Raw genomic sequence first — 20898 nt, 5'->3', positions numbered from 1 at the left:
AATGATTCAAGTGCAGAGTCTGGTTGCTCCTCATTACACACCAATACATAGTCTCTACATCTAACATAGGAATCACTACAAAACCTCTTGTATGACCACTGATTCACTATATTTGGCAAGCTTTTGAAACTTTGGTTTTCCTAGATATGGCTACAATGTATATTATGATCACCACATCCAATGGATGTGGATACCGCTTTAGAGCATTATGTTAATTCTTTTGTAAATACCCTGGTAGGTTGACTGATAACCTGAACCAGGTTGCAGGCACTAGTTACAGTTTGAAGCTTTTTCTTGAGTGGACAGCTTGATGAAAGCCAGTCAATTTTTAGGTCACACAGAAAATATACCTCTGTTCTATCACATACATTATCAAGCATTTCACACATATTATCCAGATACTGACTGTTAGCACTTGGTGGTCTATAGCAACGTCCCACAATGATAGGCTTTAGGTGAGACACATTCTCCCATTGGGAAAGGGGGATACTTAGTCAGTTGTACAACTGAATGGATACAACTGAAATGTGTCCTCCGCATTTAACCCAACCCCTCTGAATCAGAGAGCTGCGGAGGGCTGCCTTAATCGACATCCACGGCGCCCGGGGAACAGCAGGTTAACTGCCTTGCTCAGGGGCAGAAGCCCAGATTTTTATCTTGTCAGCTCGGGGATTCAATCCAGCAACCTTTCGGTTACTGGCCCAACGCTCCTACCCGCCAGGCTACCTGCCTACTTGACTCTTCTGTAGATATTATAACCATGTATTGCTACCACTGTATCATAAAAGGAATTATCTAATCGAGTTTCAGAGATAACATTCATATACTGGCTATCTGTTACAAACAAGTTATCGATTTCATGAACCTTGTTTCTTGGGCTACATATGTTAATGTGGGCTATTTTGAGCACTTTTCTGAGATGCTTGATTGCTTTTATCGCTTTACTGGGAGGCTTATCAGAGGTAGACATGACAGTGATATTTCTATTTGAGCTGATAGTGCAGGGAGAACTGCACACAGTGGGGGAATATAGAGTGCCATTTAGGAAACAACCTTGTGTTTATTCTCAAGGGAGCCCGTGCTGCTATTTTTGTCCAGTGTGTATACACAGAGAGACAGACACATGGATGGAGACAGAGACAAGGGCATGGTTTTCTCCCTAAAAATACTCTCGATTTTTACAGCCTACAACTATAGAGAGAAGACCTGTCAGCAGAGTCCCTTTCTCAACAATATGTATTTGTGAAACAAATTCATACGGCAAACACACACTCAGTAACAGTCGTGGGTTTTGAAGCATTTTATACTAAAGGCATAAGCTGAAAAACAGAGGACACTGAAGGGAAACACCAGTCAAACTCCAAGAACAAGTGATGCCTTGTTGTCCGTGGCGTGCACCAGTGCACACACACACAGGCAGATGTAAGAAGCATAAAACACACCCTATATACTGATGTCATCCAGCTCTTTAAAAACAGAGTAAGTGTAGCAGGAGAAAGTGAGGAGAGCTGTAATGGGGAACCAAAGCTCTGATGGCCTGTACCACATCAAGCCTGGGGCTCTGGGTATGGTTTTCCTCCTCTCTCTATGGAACCCCCCTGAAAGCACAGTGTTATTACAGTCCAGAATGATCATGTTGCTGGGTGAGGCTTAGGGCCAAGGGGGAGGGGGTAGGTAGCAAATTGGGAATGGCCCATCTTGTTTCTAGATTAACTGCACTTCCTTATCCAGGGGTGTGGAGGAGGACCTCCCTAAAACCACCCGACATGGGTAGGGAGGGAGGGGAGCGCTCTAACCCTAACCTGAGTCACGGTTTCCACCTCAGTGGTGCTGGGCGCATTAGACCACTAAAGAAAACAGATTTCAGAGGTTCTGCTTTTCCCACACTGGGAAACGCTCCGTTTCTGGGCTGCGTTTCAGAATTCAACACATGAACTTAATATACCATTTCATTGTTTATTTCAGCAACTGTGTTTTTTTCTTTGCATGATAATTTCCTGTGAATCTGATTCTGTACTATTCAACAAGCATGGGATAACTCTGGAAGTCCAGTCCTTTTATGTATTTTTACTTCCATACAGCACAGCACACATCTATTTAAAGCCCCAGTCAAAAATGTGATTTTCCTGTGTTTTATATATATTCCACGCTATGAGGTTGGAATACTGAGAAATTGTGCAAATTATGATAATGCGCTTTTAAGAGCTGTTTGAAAAGGCTGCTTGAAATTTCAGCCTGTTTTGATGGGATGGGGTTTTGGTAAATGAGTTAATAGACAAATAAGAAAGAGAGTTCCGAACCTCTCTGCCAATAACAGCTAGTTTTCAGTTTTCCCCCTCCCAACTCAGACCACTCCCAGACAGTCCTAGCAAAATTCTTGCTTGAGAAATGTCTCTTGCTAAGAAGCTATTTTTGTAAATTTTTTGACCATTTTAATTGAAAACAATCACAGTAAGGTACTTAATTGCTACCCAGAAATTGATATTGGCTGAATTGGGCCTTTAAGTAATTAGTGGGAAAGAGAGGTATTTTTGTGTTGAGGCCTGCCTGTTTGACTTGAAGCCCCTGGTCCAGAAACCAGAAGGGGTTTGCTGCCTCAAACCACAAACATCCAGCTGAAAAACAACCATATGTTATATGATCCTGCCTCTCTCACTGGCTGACTGGACCAGAGGTGCAAGGATGGATGTTTATGTGCGTGTGTGCCCTTCTTCTGCCTCCTGTGTGATTAATGAGGAGAGTGAGTGTAGTGCTATGTGAGGAGTGACCAAACACAACACTGCAACTCAGCACTACACATCTATTGTGACACGACAGCACTACACTCACTCACTCTCTTACAGCCAATAAGCGGGATGGACAGAGACACGTGTGTATACAATATATATACAGTGCATGTGATACATGTATCACGATAGAATCCTCCAGAGCCCATACCAGGAATCCTCCAGAGCTGAGCACCCTCCCCAGTCCATCCTCCGTCCTCTCTACTTCATGACCAGGAAGTCGATAAGTGGTAGAGTGGACGAGGAGTGTGTCAATTCGTTAGTAGGCAAACGGAAGACGGTCCTCCCCTCCTCCATAGCCTCCTTTTGGCGAGGAAGCACAAGTGTATCCTACCGCGGAAGAGTTTTGAAATATGCCACCACGCCCCCTTTGAATCAGCGGTTGTATTGTAGGAGTAGAAAAGCATGCACACATTTAAAATTGATATGCTACTAATCATTTTATCTACACAACAAAAATATAAACACAACATGTAAAGTGTTGGTCCCATGTTTCATGAGCTAAAATAAAAAATCCCAGAAGTTTTCCATACGCACAAAAGGCTTATTTCTCTCAAATGTTGAGCACAAATGTTTTTATATCCCTGTTAGTGAGTATTTCTCCTTTGCCAAGGTAATCCATCCACCTGACAGGTGTGGCATATCAAGAAGCTGATTAAACAGCATTATCATTACACAGGTGCACCTTGTGTTGGGGACAATAAAAGGCCACTTTAAAATGTGCAGTTTTGTCACACAACACAATGCCACAGATGTCTCAAGTTTTGAGGGAGCATGCAATTGGCACGCTGACTGAAGGAATGTCCACCAGAGCTGTTGCCAGAGAATTGAATGTTAATTTTTCTACCATAAACTGCCTCCAACTTCGTTTTAGAGAATTTGGCAGTACGTCCAACTGGCCACACAACCACAGACCAAGTGTAACCACGCCAGCCCAGGACCTCCACATCCAGCTTCTTCACCTGTGGGATCGTCTGAGGAGGGATGGGGGTGCTGAGGAGTATTTCTGTCTGTAATAAAGCCCTTTTGTGGGGAAAAACTCATTCTGACGCTCCCAGGGCCACCCATGGCTGCACCCCTGCCCATTCATGTGAAATCCATAGATTAGGGCCTAATGATTTCTTTCAATTGACTGATTTCCTATATGAACTGTAACTCAGTAAAATCTTAGAAATTGTTGCATGTTACGTTTATATTTTAGTTCAGTATATAAAATGTATTGCACAACTAACTTAATTTGTTTTTATCACTTTACACATTTATTAGGGGGTCCACCCCTATAAACGTAATTTGCCTGATGACAAGTAAGTGGAGAAGGAGCTTCTCATTGCATACAAGCGCATTTTCGTCCAGGTTCACTCTCCTCGCCGCCTCTCCTCGATTACCTTTTAACTTTTTCCAAAGGAGGCGAGAGAAGAAGGAGGAGAGAGGACGCAGGAGTTTAGCTAATCTAATTGAGAAAAGGCCATTGACACCACAGCCCCTGCTAAACAGAGCAAGTGTAGAAGGCTACTTAAGCTGCAATGAGTGACAGGGCTGATTAGTGGCAAGTAGGGACGTGACACACTCCCAATCCCCCCCTAATCCCACTGGTGTAGTGTTAGTGCTGGTATACTCAAGTAAATTCAATTCACCATTTCCAGGGTTTACCCACCTATTACGCTAGAATAGATGTGTTTTTTGACATTAGATTTGACCCACCTATTTACTCATGGCGATCAAGGTTTACTCACAGCTTTCTATGACTTCTATTTCCGGGGTGGGGTTATCATCCTTTTGGGAGGAACTGACTGAGACAAGCCAGTCACTTTCAATGGAGGGAAATGACATCTCAGGAGTATATCTCGTCCACAAGTCGGCCCTCTGTCTCTATCTCTCTGGCGTAGCAATTGATCCTGGGGATGGGGTTAAACAGGAGAGAGGAGGATAAATATGAAACTCTTGTATTGCCCAATGCCTATGGTCCTCTGTTGGTGGTGAGTGAGGAGAATTAACAGTGTAGTAAATGCAGTAGGCCTACCACATTTAAACAAATTAAAAAATAATTAAAAAATATATAATAATAAACGTTCACATATAAATAGTTTTTATGGACTGAAAAGATACCAAAGTATGTTTTTTTGGAACTGCTGAAAAGTATGCAGGGTAAAATTGCTCCTATGATAGCACAAATGTAAATGTTGATTTTTCAAGACAGTGGAAAATAAGTGCAAGATCGCTCCCCACTGGACAATAGTGGTTTTACAAGATCAAATCCTGTCACAAAATTTTTTTATGAACTAAATGCTTGTGCTGTCCTTACAAGACTTAAGTACATACATCTATAAATGAGAGTAACTGCTAAAAATGAAACTTCTAGAAGTCATTGTAAAACATCACAGTATTTTGCCCATTGTGAGTCAAGGTACTAGAGAGTTGGATTCAAACATGAGTTGATTCTTTATTTAAAGAAAGCAGTAAGAAAGCGCATGGAAACAGATATTTCAAGCCACATTTCAAAGCACCTTCATAGTTGGTTTGAAGTCAGATACAAATCTGATTCCTGGCTATGTCGCCTAACTAGTGTCTGAATGGTCAAATCGGATTTATTTGCCCTCAAGTGGTTTTTAGACTGTTATTTGGCATACACCATATATACGTGGACACCCCTTCAAATTAGTGGATTCGGCTATTTCAGTCACACCCGTTGCTGACAGGTGTATAGAATCAAGCACAAAGCCATGCAATCTCCATTGACAAACATTGGCAGTAGAATGGCCTTACTGAAGAGCTCAGTGACTTTCAACGTGGCACCGTCATAGGATGCCACCTTTCCAACAAGTCAGTTCGTAAAATGTCTGCCCTGTAAGAGCTGCCCCGGTCAACTGTAAGTGCTGTTATTGTGAAGTGGAAACGTCTAGGAGCAACAATGGCTCAGCCGCGAAGTGGTAGGCCACACAAGCTCACAGAATGGGACCGCCGAGTGCTGAAGCACGTAGCGCGTAAAAAACATCTGTCCTCGGTTGTAACACTCTCTACCGAGTTCCAAACTGCCTCTGGAAGCAACGGCAGCACAAGAATTGTTCGTCGGGAGCTTAATTAAATGGGTTTCCATGGCCGAGCAGCCGCACACAAGCCTAAGATCACCATGCGCAATGCCAAGCGTCGGCTGGAGTGGTGGGCTTGTAAGTAAGCATTTCACGGTAAGGTCTACACCTGTTGTATTCGGCGCATGTGACAAATAAGATTTGATTTGACTTGTAAAGCTCACCGCCATTGGACTCTGGAGCAGTGGAAACGGGTTCTCTGGATAGATGTATCATGCTTCACCATCTGGCAGTCCGACGGACAAATCTGGGTTTGGCGGATGCCAGTAGAATGCTACCTGCCCGAATGTATAGTGCCAACTGTAAAGTTTGGTGGAGGAGGAATAATGGTCTGGGGCTGTTTTTCATGGTTCAGGCCCCTTAGTTCCAGTGAAGGGAAATCTTAACGCTACAGCATACAATGACATTCTAGACGATTCTGTGCTTCCAACTTTGTGGCAACAGTTTGGGGAAGGTCGTTTCCTGTTTCAGCATGACGATGCCCCCGTGCACAAGGCGAGGTTCATACAGAAATGGTTTGTCAAGATCGGTATGGAAGAACTTTTTTACATTTACATTTACGTCATTTAGCAGACGCTCTTATCCAGAGCGACTTACAAATTGGTGCATTCACCCTATAGACAGTGGGATAACCACTTTACAATTGTTATTATTTATTTATTTTTTCTTTTTTTTTCTTTTTTTTTTTTCTTTTTTTTTTTTTTTTGGGGGTAGAAGGATTACTTTATCCTATCCCAGGTATTCCTTAAAGAGGTGGGGTTTCAAATGTCTCCGGAAGGTGGTGAGTGACTCCGCTGTCCTGGCGTCGTGAGGGAGCTTGTTCCACCATTGGGGTGCCAGAGCAGCGAACAGTTTTGACTGGGCTGAGCGGGAACTATGCTTCCGCAGAGGTAGGGGGGCCAGCAGGCCAGAGGTGGATGAACGCAATGCCCTCGTTTGGGTGTAGGGACTGATCAGAGCCTGAAGGTACGGAGGTGCCGTTCCCCTCACAGCTCCATAGGCAAGCACCATGGTCTTGTAACGGATGCGAGCTTCAACTGGAAGCCAGTGGAGTGTGCGGAGGAGGGGGGTGACGTGAGAGAACTTGGGAAGGTTGAACACCAGACGGGCTGCGGCATTCTGGATGAGTTGTAGGGGTTTAATGGCACAGGCAGGGAGCCCAGCCAACAGCGAGTTGCAGTAATCCAGACGGGAACTTGATTGGCCTGCACAGAGCCTTGACCTCAACCCCATCAAACACCTTTGGGATGAATTGGAACGCCGACTGCGAGCCACGCCTAATCGCCCAACATCAGTGCCCGACCTCACCAATGCTCTTGTGGCTGAATGGAAGCAAGTCCCCGCAGCAATGTTCCAACATCTAGTGGAAAACCTTCCCAGAAGAGTGGAGGCTGTTATAGCAGCAACGGGGGGACCAACTCCATATTAATGCCCATGATTTTGGAATGAGATGTTGGACGAGCACGTGTCCACATACTTTTGGTAATGTAGTGTATCTGTGATCAACATCTGTATTCCCAGTCATGTGAAATCCATAGATAAGGGCCTAATGAATTTATTTAAATTGACTGATTTCCTTATATAAACTGTAACTCAGTAAAATCTTTGAAAATGTTGCATGTTGCATTTATATTCTTGTTCAGTGTATAATTTAGGTCACCTGCTAAAATAATCTAATATAGCTATTAAAAAAATGGATTTGCCCCTGGTGGGACTAATATACAATGAAATCAATGTGTATTTTTCACCATGTAAGGTACAATTCAACATTAGAAAACGGCCTTCTTGGTCCATGTGCTGGGACATAAGGGAAAATGGTGTATTCTTATTTGTCAGGATGCCTACATATCTTACTTCCTGTATTGTCCCCATGGGGCCATTTTGTTGCAGTATCATGTACACGTTTAAAGTGGCATTTAAATACAGTAGAAAACAAATTGACAATACAACATTCATAACAGTTACAACCAATAAAAAAGACTAGCCTGCTGGCCTTACTGGGTCAACAGGAACATTAGCCCGAGCTATTTAGGAGGGATATCCCACCTGGCACAAATGATTGTCTAGTTCTTATTTTTCTGCAGGGGGGCGCCGTATACCTGCACTACACCTCTGCTGTTACTACAGTGGGTGGCAGCATAGGCCTCTCCAACCCAGCTCCTCTTTAAATTACATTTAACTCTTGCAAGAAAACGGCTGACAATCTCTTTAAGTGTTCGAGAACAATATGTTTTTTTGTTTTTTTTTCATCATGGAGCCCGTGCACATTCCATGTGACAAGTTGGATTTTGTTGGTCTTTACTTCCAAATTTCTATGTAGCTAAATAATACAAAACACAAACGGATTAAAAGTCTAAATTGCTTTACTGACAATAATGCAATATTAAACTAAATCTGATGTTCAGATCTACAAATGTTTGACATATTACATGTTACAGAGGGTAGTCGTGATCCAGAAAAGTCCAGCATACTGTAGATGAGCAGCCGACATGATGATGACACAATTTACTGTCAACTGTAAAAGGTAATGCAGTAGCACAGGAGTGTGCAGTGCTTCTCAAATGTAAAATGTATGTGTTTCCACACTCTCGTCTTAATAAGGTCATACTCAAGAGAATGCCCTCGAAGACCGCACTAGGAGCATGGGGAGTGAGGAGCACAGTAGTATGCATATTGAGACACATCCCTAGTTTGTCCAAAATAGAAGAACCAGAGTGACCATAAGAGTTGGCAAGACAGCACAAACAGATCTGGGACCAGGCTATTAAAGAACTCCCTTAATAATTGACAGCACATTACATGACAGCACATTACCAATCAATAATAATATGGAAGAACATCACACACAGGTGAACACAACATAAGATACAAATCCAAAATACAGTCCACTGCCAGCTTTACAAAGGGGTGGATATTATCTTAACAGTGGAGATTGACAAAACAAGGTTATTTACATTTTACAGCACAATATCTTTGTAACAGTTTGGTGTTGTGAACGCGCCCCAGTATGGCTCTGTTAGGAAAAATCCACTTGAACACCTCTCCAACTGCTAATTACTAGTGGGAAACTCGTTTATCATCCCTGAGCTCCGACTTCTCCCACATGCTGTCCTCTGACGTCACCTACTAAGGAAATGACCTCGATAACATCATTTTCAGCACTTAAATGCAACAAAATATTTATGTAAAGACTCTATTAATATGGTTTTTGAACACTACAACTTGTTTACAAGCATGATAGCTGTACTTTTAGTGTATGGTTGACACAGCTTGTTGGCCATTAGCAAATCGGCATTTGTCAACGAGTTCAAAGTACATGAATGCATCCAACTGGTATTTACGACTTCACAACTGCTAATTACCACTTTCCCACTTGGTTATGAACTCAGTATTAAAGGGGAGCTGAACTTCCTGATTTAGCCTCGGTTTCAATTCTCCTCATTAGGAAATGCGAATGAGAACAAGATCTGGGTTTTGGAAGAGTGCTTTGATGTGGGTGTCTCCTGTGTGTGTGTTCGAATGAGGGAAGGGTTTGTACTTTCACTCTGACAAAACAGTACAGTTACTCACCCTTCTAGATAACTTGAAACCGTCTAACCAGGTCTTGTGTCTGAAAGTAGCCTAGACTAGCTAGCGAACTTATTTAGCCAATTAGCTTCTGCCGGCCGGTGTGCGACGTGGCAAAATTGGTTTGACTTTGGATATCCTATCTTTGGTGCTAGTTAGGGACAGACAATAAATTAGACAATGTAAATGGGAAAATATTTTAATATTGCACACCTTTCAGTATATGTATATGAATTTCTACAATTTATAGTTGGTTTAACATTTTTAAGTAATTGAAATCGGGAGCTATTGACATTTTAAAATATTGCCCCAAATACATTGTGTAATTCTATCTAGCCCCATAGGGATGTCGAATGTTAAACCAAATTGACCATGGCATTGCGCTCTGAATTGATGATTACTTGGGTGCTGCCAGCTGGGGGCAGGATTGAAAAAAACACAACCCAAGTAAAACTGTTACGGTACCCTTCATTCCATGACATACCCTTTTTTCATAATCATCTTGCAAACCTCTGTTATGGACGAGACCGACTCTATGACTGAAATGATCCCATTTACACTTTGTAGTCAATTTTGACACTAGAATAAATTTTTCTGACTCATACCGATGCCACATCAGCTGTTTTTAAAAGGAGAAATTCCTTATTACGTTCAGTTGCGCTTTAATGATCCATATTGAACAATATTCACCAGGGAGGTTTAGCACCACAATCCTTCATACAGTGGTGTGAAACTTAATAAAAACCATGCAGGCAGCAGATAGCAGTTCCCTTCCACCAGAGATTAAACCGTCCAGTCTTGTAGAGCTAGAGCAGAGCATCGTAACTCAAGTCAACATCTTTGTGTGATTGCTGATTAAAGACCAAATGGAAACATGAAGGGTCCCTGTCCCGAAGAGATTTGATCATGGGTTCCTGTATAAAAGCATGCTAACTGCACTGCACTCATTATAAGGGGGAAAGAGGATCCAGATGTACTACTGCACAATATTTAACCATTATGGAGTATCATGGCGGGTGGATGCACGGTCTGTCAAGGAAGACTTGGATGAAAATAAATTATGGGATTTCTGAGGTACAAAAAGGTGAACAAAACAAACATAGCAAGTACATATTAGATTACATGGAAAATATCATACAATGAAATTATGCTCAAAACACAAGCTGCATATCATTTGTTAAAACAGGGATTAACGCACAAGAGATTCAATAAAAACAAAATAAATGCATAGCATAAAACAGTGACAAAAAAATTATACAGTTCTACTGCACTCCATACATAAACCTCACCCAATTTATCGGTTCATTAGGGCACGCGATGGAAAACGTTTTAAAACATTTTGCAATGGAAAATGAAAATGAGCATTTTGTATTGGACAAATTTGGATAAACCCTCCCTGTTCCACTCTGTTTTCTTCAAAAGATACCTAATGAACACAACCCTGCTGTTGGGAGTGTACAGTAGCACCTCCAGTCCAGGAGAAAATGCTGGTGGTGAAAGCAGAGCGGTCATCAGAATCCGGAGCACTCCCGTTGAAGCAGATACAGGAAGCAAGAAGTCGCCGGGGCGTCGCTAAGGCTCTCTGTAAGCTGTCTGCTGTAAACTCTACTGCTGCCAGGTCTAATATTCATAAAGCACCTAAGAGTAGGAGTGGTGATCTAGGATCAGTTACCCCTGCTCATGTAATCTTATTTATTATGATCTAAAATGCAAAACTGATCCTAGATCAATATTCCTATTCTGAGGCGCTTTATAAATATGAGCTCAGGCCCCTTCCCCGTCTCCCATGTGCGTTAAGTGGCATCTGCAGTTCCCCTCCAGGCCTCTAGGAGTCCTCCTCCTCATCCTCACGGTTGCCAACCACCCTCTTTCGCAGGGCCTCCTCTGGGTAACCCGGCCCTCTGGCCTCGGGATGGCCCTCTGGAGATGCTCTCCTCCTCCAGACATCCTCCTGTTCTCCATCTTCATCGTCCTCATCATCATCTTCCTCTCCATCCGCCTCCTGCTCTTCCTCTAGCTGCTGAATAAGCCTGGCTTGTTCCATCGTCTGTTTCTCTGGAACAGGACAATAACAAAGACAATATGAATAACAGTACATGACAATAACAAATATGTTACATTACATATCGCACCCTCCATGCCATTGCTCCTAAACTAAAACATAACTGTATGTAATGACTAAGTCACTGGGACACAACTTAGGAAGAATACAAAAAAGACGAATGTCTGTTCTCTGTAAAGAAACATTTATGATGAATTATTACCTATATTCCTCTATACATTCTCTAGGAGTTCTTGCTTAATGTCAGCACATAACAGTGCTACATATTTCACAAAGTTACATTTGCATGAACATGGATTCTCTGTCATCTCATACTCACTCTGGTAGTAGTTTGGTGAGTTAAATCGTCGTGATGGGAAGACAAAATCGGCTATGAACACCAGTATCTGGGAAGAGAAGGCACAAGGGATGCTGGTTAGGTTATTGAGCTGAGCTGAGTACTGAGTACTGAGCTGAGCTGTCGCCGGGAGAGGTTGTGTTTTCTCTAGCAGGAGGTAAGCTTGGCTTCTTATATGGTGTTGAGTAAAGCTTAAACCATGTATTTAGTTTGTAGGTAGGTATTGTAGTTAGGTATTGTAGGTAGTTTACTTAGGTAGTTATTGTAGGTTATTGTAGGTAAGGATTGTATTCGGCGGAGCCCGGCGAAGCACGAGGCTAGCTAACCCACTACCTGGACCAACAAAGCTAGCTAGCTAGCGGGTAGCTACTGGTAACTTTTAGCAACTGTGGATAGTTGTTTCCAATGTTATTTCACGCTTAAGAGTACCTGTAATTAAGCCAGCTAGCTACCTACCATTCAGCTGTTTTTCTAACCTCATTATCCGAGGCATTAACGTTAGGTAGTTAGTAGCTACTGTACTTAATTACAGCTACTGATTGCAGAAGACCACAGCTACAGCTACTGATGTCTTCTTGTCTGCCACCCAGACAGCTGGCGTCGGATAAGTTTGGCTTTATACATAGCTTGGGCTTTGTCGAGTAAGGCTTAAACTATGTATTTAGATTGTAGTTAGGTATTATAGGTAGGCATCGTGGGCTGTATATTATTAGGTATTATAGGTAGGCATCGTGGGCTGTTGTGGGTAGTTATTGTAGGTTAGCATTGTATTCGGCGGTGCCGGGTGTAGCACGAGCTAGCTAGCTAGCTAACTCACCTCCTGGACTAGCTGGCGAGTAGCTATTAGCAACGGTAGCAACTAAATACAATATCCTTTTAGCCAGCCACATTTGTTCACAGCGCCGCCGTTTTTCAAACAAAGTCAACACAGCAGCCATTGCTAGCTAGCCAACACGACCAGCTAGCTGTACTGTAGCAGCTAAATACAATATATTTGTGCTAGCTAGCCAACGTTTAATTATTGCTGCGTGATGAAAGGAACTAGACACGGACACGAATTATCTGTTTAGTGTGTTAACACACAATTGGTAGTTTGTTGTAACCAAGTATTGGTGCTAAACTGTGTGTTATTGGATGCTAGCATGCTAGTTAGCTATAGCGTCATAGTTAGCTAGCTGAATAAAGTAAGTTGAGTCTATTCCTTGAAACATTGAACCGCTGCACAACAATTCTAATTTCTAAAGTGGAAGTTGGAGAGTTTTATTCGGGTGGTTCAGTGAAACAATTATAGTTTCTGAGGTGAAGTTGGGAGAGTTATATTTGGGAGTTTTGGTTTTTACTCTCTCCTTTCCCAGATGTTTAGTTCATTTCATTCCGATCTCCTCTGCATTATTGTAGCCATTTGCTACAGCCTGTCAACTATGCCTCTGCCTATCCCTGTTCTCTCCTCTCCGCACAGGCTACACAAACGCCTCACACCGCGTGGCTGCTGCCTCTCTAACCTGGTGGTCCCTGCACGCACCCCACACCTGGAGTTCCAGGTCTCAGGCAGCCTCTGGAACTGCCGTTCTGCTGCCAACAAGGCTGACTTCATCCCAGCCTATGCTACCCTCCAGTCCCTCGACTTCCTGGCGCTGAAGGAAAACATGGATTACCACTGAAAACACTGCTACTCCTACTGCTCTCTCCTCGTCTGACCATGTGTTCTCGCATACCCCGAGAGCATCTGGTCAGAGGGGTGGTGGTACAGGAATCCTCATCTCTCCCAAGTGGACATTCTCAATTTTTCCCCTAACCCATCTGTCTATCTCCTCATTTGAATTCCATGCTGTCACAGTCACTAGCCCATTTAAGCTTAATATCCTTGTCATCTATCGCCCTCCAGGTTCCCTTGGAGAGTTCATCAATGAGCTTGACGCCTTGATAAGTTCCTTTCCTGAGGATGGCTCACCCCTCACAGTTTTGGGGGATTTCAACCTCCCTACGTCTACATTTGACTCATTTCTCTCTGCCTCCTTCTTTCCACTCCTCTCCTCTTTTGACCTCACCCTCTCACCGTCCCCCCTACTCACAAGGCAGGCAATACGCTTGACCTCATCTTTACTAGATGCTGCTCTTCTACTAATCTCACTGCAACTCCCCTCCATGTCTCCGACCACTACTTTGTATCCTTTTCTCTCTCGCTCTCCTCCAACACTACTCACTCTGCCCCTACACAGATGGTAATGCGCCGCCGCAACCTTCGCTCTCTCTCTCCCACTACTCTCTCCTCTTCCATCCTATCATCTCTTCCCTCTGCTCAATCCTTCTCCCTCCAGTCTCCTGATTCTGCCTCCTCAACCCTCCTCTCCTCCCTTTCTGCATCCTTTGACTCTCTGTGTCCCCTATCCTCCCGGCCGGCTCGGTCCTCCCCTCCTGCTCCGTGGCTTGATGACTCATTGCGAGCTCACAGAACAGAGCTCCGGGCAGCGGAGCGGAAATGGAAGAAAACTAAACTCCCTGCCGACCTGGCATCTTTTCACTCCCTCCTCTCTACATTTTCTTCATCTATTTCTGCTGCTAAGGCCACGTTCTACCACTCTAAATTCCAAACATCTGCCTCTAACCCTAGGAAGCTCTTTGCCACATTCTCCTCCCTGCTGAATCCCCCCCCTCCCTCCTCTCTCTCTGTGGATGACTTCGTCAACCACTTTGAAAAGAAGGTTGACGACATCCGATCCTCGTTTGTTAAGTCTAATGACACTGCTGGTCCTGCTCACACTGCCCTACCCTATGCTTTGACTTCTTTCTCTCCTCTCTCTCCAGATAAAATCTTGCGACTTGTGACTGCAGGCCGCCCAACAACCTGCCCGCTTGACCCCATCCCCTCCTCTCTTCTCCAGACCATCTCCGGTGACCTTCTCCCCTACCTCACCTCGCTGATCAACTCATCCTTGACCGCTGGCTATGTCCCTTCCGTCTTCAAGAGAGCGAGAGTTGCACCCCTTCTCAAAAAAACCAACACTCGATCCCTCTGATGTCAACAACTACAGACCAGTATCCCTTCTTTCTTTTCTTTCCAAAACTATTGAGCGTGCCGTCTTTAGCCAACTCTCTTGCTATCTCTCTCAGAATGACCTTCTTGATCCAAACCAGTCAGGTTTCAGGACTGGTCATTCAACTGAGACTGCTCTTCTCTGTGTCACGGAGGCTCTCCGCACTGCTAAAGCTAACTCTCTCTCCTCTGCTCTTGTCCTTCTAGACCTGTCTGCTGCCTTTGATACTGTGAACCATCAGATCCTCCTCTCCACCCTCTCCGAGCTGGGCATCTCCGGCGCGGCTCACTCCTGGATCGCGTCCTACCTGACCGGTCGCTCCTACCAAGTGGTGTGGCGAGAAGCTGTCTCCGCACCACATGCTCTCACCACTGGCGTCCCCCAGGGCTCAGTTCTAGGCCCTCTCCTATTCTCCCTATACACCAAGTCACTTGGCTCTGTCATATCCTCACATGGCCTCTCCTATCATTGCTACGCTGACGATACACAACTAATCTTCTCCTTTCCCCCTTCTGATAACCAGGTGGCGAATCGCATCTCTGCATGTCTGGCAGACATATCAGTATGGATGATGGATCACCACCTCAAGCTGAACCTTGGCAAGACGGAGCTGCTCTTCCTCCCGGGGAAGGACTGCCCGTTCCATGATCTCGCCATCACGGTTGACAACTCCGTTGTGTCCTCCTCCCAGAGTGCGAAGAGCCTTGGCGTGAACCTTGACAACACCCTGTCGTTCTCCGCTAACATCAAGGCGGTGACCCGATCCTGCAGGTTCATGCTCTAAAACATTCGGAGAGTACGACCCTGCCTTACACAGGAAGCGGCACAGGTCCTAATCCAGGCACTAGTCATCTCCCGTCTGGATTACTGCAACTCGCTGTTGGCTAGGCTCCCTGCCTGTGCCATTAAACCCCTACAACTCATCCAGAATGCCGCAGCCCGTCTGGTGTTCAACCTTCCCAAGTTCTCTCACGTCACCCCGCTCCTCCGCACACTCCACTGGCTTCCAGTTGAAGCTCGCATCTGTTACAAGACCATGGTGCTTGCCTATGGAGCTGTGAGGGGATCGGCACCTCTGTACCTTCAGGCTCTGATCAGTCCCTACATCCAAACGAGGGCATTGCGTTCATCCACCTCTGGCCTGCTGGCTCCCCTTCCTCTGCGGAAGCATAGTTCCCGCTCAGCCCAGTCAAAACTGTTCGCTGCTCTGGCACCCCAATGGTGGAACAAGCTCCCTCACGACGCCAGGACAGCGGAGTCACTCACCACCTTCCGGAGACACTCACCACCTTCCGGAGATTTGAAACCCCACCTCTTTAAGGAATACCTGGGATAGGATAAAGTAATCCTTCTACCCCCCTAAAAAAATTAAAAAAGATATTGTAAAGTGGTTATCCCACTGGCTATAGGGTGAATGCACCTATTTGTAAGTCGCTCTGGATAAGAGCGTCTGCTAAATGACGTAAATGTAAATGTTATTGAGGAGAGCAGAGTTGATGTTACTGTAAGATGTTGATATATCTTGCTCTCATTGCCACCAATAACCTCCAAAGTCATACACTTTTCCTACAAAATATAATGAGATGCATTTGCTCCATTGTTTACATTTTTGTTGGTGGCCCACTATATGAGGTTATGCACATACTACTAAATAATAACAATACTTTATTTGACAGATGCCTTTCAGGACACCTTACATTATAAGTACATTCAAATCAAAGTGCAAGTAAAATCAAATCCTAGTGCAATTAAAATCAATCAAACAAAGACCAGACGAGACAGGACAGATCACATAGGGATCACATATTAAGGAGTATGATTTTAACGTACCAGTCCCAGGGCTAGGCCAGAGAAGAGAGTGGCCAGTCCAAAGATGACATACGAGCCCCACACTGGAATGCCCAACTGCTCTGTCAGGTAGTTATGGCAACGCTGGAGGGGAGAGGACAACAGGACGTCAATTGTCAGTTTCAGGCAGGAATGCAATAAAAGGTAAGTTAAAGTAAGTCAAATGTAAAATGCAAGTCAAATGGTAAGTAAACCACCCTGACCATGTGTAAGAGGAACATTCTCTTCAATTGTTCATGTCAACGAATCACGTGAAAATGTGTCCCAAATAGCAGCCTATTCCCTATACAGTGCCTTCAGAAAGTATTCACACCCCTTGACTTTTTCCACATTTTGTTGTGTTACAGCCAGAATTTAAAATTGATTAAATTTAGATTTTGTCACTGGCCTACACAATACCCCATAATGTCAAAGTGGAATTAATTTGAGAAATCTTTACAAATTAATTAAAAATGAAAAGCTGAAATATCTTGAGTCAATAAGTATTCAACCCCTTTGTTATGGCAAGCCTAAAAGTTCAGGAGTAAAAATGTGCTTAACAAGTCACATAATAAGTTGCATGGAATCACTCTGTGTGCAATAATAGTGTTTAACGTGATTTTTGAATGACTACCTCATCTCTGTACGACACATATACAAATAATTATCTGTAAGGTCCCTCAGTTGAGCAGTGAATTTCAAACACAGATTCAACCACAAAGACCAGGGAGGTTTTCCAATGCCACGCAAAGAAGGGCACCTATTGGTAGAATAAAAAAATAAAAAGAGCAGACATTTAATATTTCTTTGAGCATGGTGAAGTTATTAATTACACTTTAGATGGAGTATCAATACACCTATTCACTACAAAGATACAGGCGTCCTTCCTAACTCAGTTGCCAGAGAGGAAGGAAACCGCTCAGGGATTTCACCATGGGGCCAATGGTGACTTTAAAACAGTTACAGAGTTTAATGGCTGTAATAGGAGAAAACTGAGGATGGATCAACAACATTGTAGTTACTCCACAATACTAACCTAATTGACAGAGTGAAAATAATGAAGCATGTACAGAATACAAATATTCCAAAACATGCATCCTTTTTGCAACAAGGCACTAAAGTAATACTGCAAAAAAATGTGGCAAAGCAATTTACTTTTTGCCATGAATACTAGATGTTATGTTTGGGGCAAATCCAATACAACACATTACTGAGTACCACTCTCCATATTTTCAAGCATAGTGGTGGCTGCATCATGTTATGGGTATGCTTGTAATCGTTAAGGACTGTAGAGTTTTTCAGGATAAAAAAATAAACCTAATGGAGCTAAGCACAGGCAAAATCCTAGAGGAAATCCTGGTTCAGTCTGCTTTCCACCAGACACTAGGAGATGAACTCGCCTTTAAGCAGGTGAATAACCTAAAACACAAGGCCAAATCTACACTGGAGTTGCTTACCAAGAAGACTGTGAATGTTCCTGAGTGGCGGAGTTACAGTTTTGAATTAAATCTGCTTGAAAATCTATGGCAAGAAAATGGTTGTCTAGCAATGATCAACAACCAATTTGACAGAGCTTGAATAATTTTTTTAAGAATAATGGGCAAATATTGTACAATCCAGGTGTGCAAACTTACCCAGAAAGACTCACAGCTGTAATCACTGCCAAAGGTGATTCTAACATGTAAATGAGATATTTCTAGATTTCATTTTCAATAAATTTGCTAAAATTTCTAAAAACATGTTTTGACTTTGTCATTATAGGACATTGTGTGTAGATGGCTGAGAATCCATTTTGAATTCAGGCTGAAACACATCAAAATGTGGAATAAGTCAACCCTAAAGGCCTTGTTCAAAAGTAGTGCACTACATAGAGAAGAGAGCGCCATTTGGGATGCAGCCATAATGTTGGTGTGGTATGAATGGGGTCTAACAGCACGCAGGGAGAAGGCAACAGCAGGACTCACCCTAATGAACATTGACAACTTGAAGAGAGCTGACATTGTGTTCATCCTGCAGAGGAAGAAATACCTTTTAGACTTTTTAATGAGACAGCTAATAATCAACAGCTAAAAACAAAGACTGTAACCTGGTTAAAGTGTCAGAGTGGCTGACAGAGGGGGAAATAAGCATGGTTGCATCCCAAATGGCATCCTATTTCCTATATAGGGCTCTACTTTTGACCAGGGCTATGGTCAAAATTAGTGCACTATATAGGGAGTAGGGTGCCATTTGGGTCTGTTGGTTTTGTGTCTATACCGAAAACGAAGTGGCTAAGTAACTACCAGGAGAGGTTGCAGTGTAGCGTTTGATATTTCCTGTGGTTCTGAAGTCTAGTGTGTGTGTGTCACTGTCAGTGATAAGAAGAACGATTGTGGTTAAGAATGAGTAAATATAAGTTGTGGTCTTCATGAGACGACTCTACATGGAAATGTACGGTAGCAATTTATTCACTGTATCATCTACTCCTATATCACATACTGGGTACAGTCACCCAGTACATGGTATGGTCTTAAATATCTCAACAATCCTTTTAGACCGAAACGACAAATATGTATGAAACATCCTTCCTCTAAGGCAGTCACCAACCTTTTGAGTCAAGATCACTTTCGCAGTCAAAAAGCAAGCAGAGATCTGCAGCTCAAATTATTTTTAAAACATGACTTAAAATGTAAGCCTATGCACCATTAACATAATACAAACAGTTCCGTAGGAATGAGGTTTGTGCAGTAGGCCTAATACATTATCACAGCATATTGGCTATGCTTGGCCTGCCAATATTGTTTTTCTCAGACCATATTATATTTCAAAACTCAAGCTTTGATAACAAAATAGATCAGTTGTTGTATCACTCGCGAGGCACCGCTGAGCATAAATTGAAATAACTTGCTAATAATTAGTTTTTATTTTACTGAACTGATTGTAGCTGCATCTGATGGTCAGTCTCAGGGAGGAAGAGAGCAGTAGAGGGTCTGCCTCTCCTCTCACAGTCACTGCTCCTTTCCTCCAGCGAGACTAACCAGAGAGAGGGGACAGTCTTCCAGCTGATGGCGAAACTCGAGTCGCACTGCATTATTTCTGCCTCATGCACAAATTCATGTTGTTCCTATGACCAGAGAAAGTGAAATATTCCTTGGTATTAAAATAAACACTACGAGCTGCTAATACCAAAAACGCAGGCCTATCGATAAACATGAACTCACTCATAAAAACAGCAGCTCTTTGCTGTATTCTTTGAGTCTCTCTCTGGTCATGGTTTTAAAAGTCTAGCCAGCGCAGTAGGTGCACTTGATTTAGCCACAGCTCTCGTGGTCCGCTGGGTAGGCGGAGTTTGTCCTTTCAGACAAATGAAATGGTTCAAAATGGAAACACTGTGCCTACCTGGCACGAAGTGCTTCTGAATCAAATGCACCTACCGCCAACAGCGCAAGATGAATAAAGAAAAACAGTACACTAAGAAGATAGGCAGAAACTACTTCTCCAATAGAAATCCTCAATCACACTTGTAGGCGATGTCATGGCGACGTTGGATAGCTAAGCGCAGAAACACGTCATCGGGTCTAACGGTCGTCTCCCGCCGAACTGCGTAGGATGTCAAATCAAAAGGCACTCCTTCGATATCAAGTCGTTTTTGATTAAAATTTGAACGTGTCAGTTTGTCACTTTCACAAGGTTGGAGTAATAACGTTCAACTACTTAAGACTTTGGCTCGAATCTAGGCGGTGCCTTTAGATTGAGAAAATTAACAACCAAGGAAGATTTTTTCACTTCTCTCATTTGGCTTCTCAAACCCCAGCCTGGTCTGCTTGGTCTGTTTTGCAAGCTTTCCCAGAAGTCTCGTGATGTTGTGCCTCTAGGTTTAGAAACTCTGTGACAAGGCTTTACCGTTGGCTTTTCTACAGAAATGTTTGGTGATCGACTAGGAATGCGATCGACCGGTTGGTGACCACTGCTCTAAATAGGGATGGGCATTTGACCTTTGAGTTGTCATAAGATTCTTTCCAGTACTCGATTACTGGAATGAAGAAAAAAAAGCTATAAAAAAATAAATAGGCCGGCACTGGATTTTCTTTGTTCACATTCATCTATATGCCAACAGTGAGCAACAATGCCTAATTTATCATAACCACTACAGATAACAAACCCTAATTGCTAAATTGCCTCGGAAAGTATTCAGAACCCTTGACTTTTTCCACATTGT

General features: G+C 43.3%; 1 protein-coding gene across 1 annotated transcript in view; it reads right to left on the bottom strand.

The window, feature by feature from the left end:
• Positions 1 to 8217: 8217 nt before the first annotated feature.
• Positions 8218 to 20898, bottom strand: part of LOC121539625 (thioredoxin-related transmembrane protein 1) — a 26299-nt gene continuing 13618 nt past the window's right edge. The window contains exons 5-8 of the mRNA XM_041848263.2: positions 18665 to 18710; positions 16704 to 16805; positions 11821 to 11887; positions 8218 to 11494 (exon numbers count right to left, since the gene is read on the bottom strand). Coding sequence (XP_041704197.1) covers positions 11265 to 11494; positions 11821 to 11887; positions 16704 to 16805; positions 18665 to 18710 — 445 coding nt within the window. The 3' untranslated portion in view covers positions 8218 to 11264. The remainder of the gene's footprint in view (positions 11495 to 11820; positions 11888 to 16703; positions 16806 to 18664; positions 18711 to 20898) is intronic.

The sequence above is a fragment of the Coregonus clupeaformis genome, chromosome 25 (genome assembly GCF_020615455.1).
Source record: "Coregonus clupeaformis isolate EN_2021a chromosome 25, ASM2061545v1, whole genome shotgun sequence".
In the NCBI taxonomy this organism is placed as follows: Eukaryota; Metazoa; Chordata; class Actinopteri; order Salmoniformes; family Salmonidae; genus Coregonus; species Coregonus clupeaformis.
This window is presented reverse-complemented; position numbering and strand designations above follow the sequence as displayed.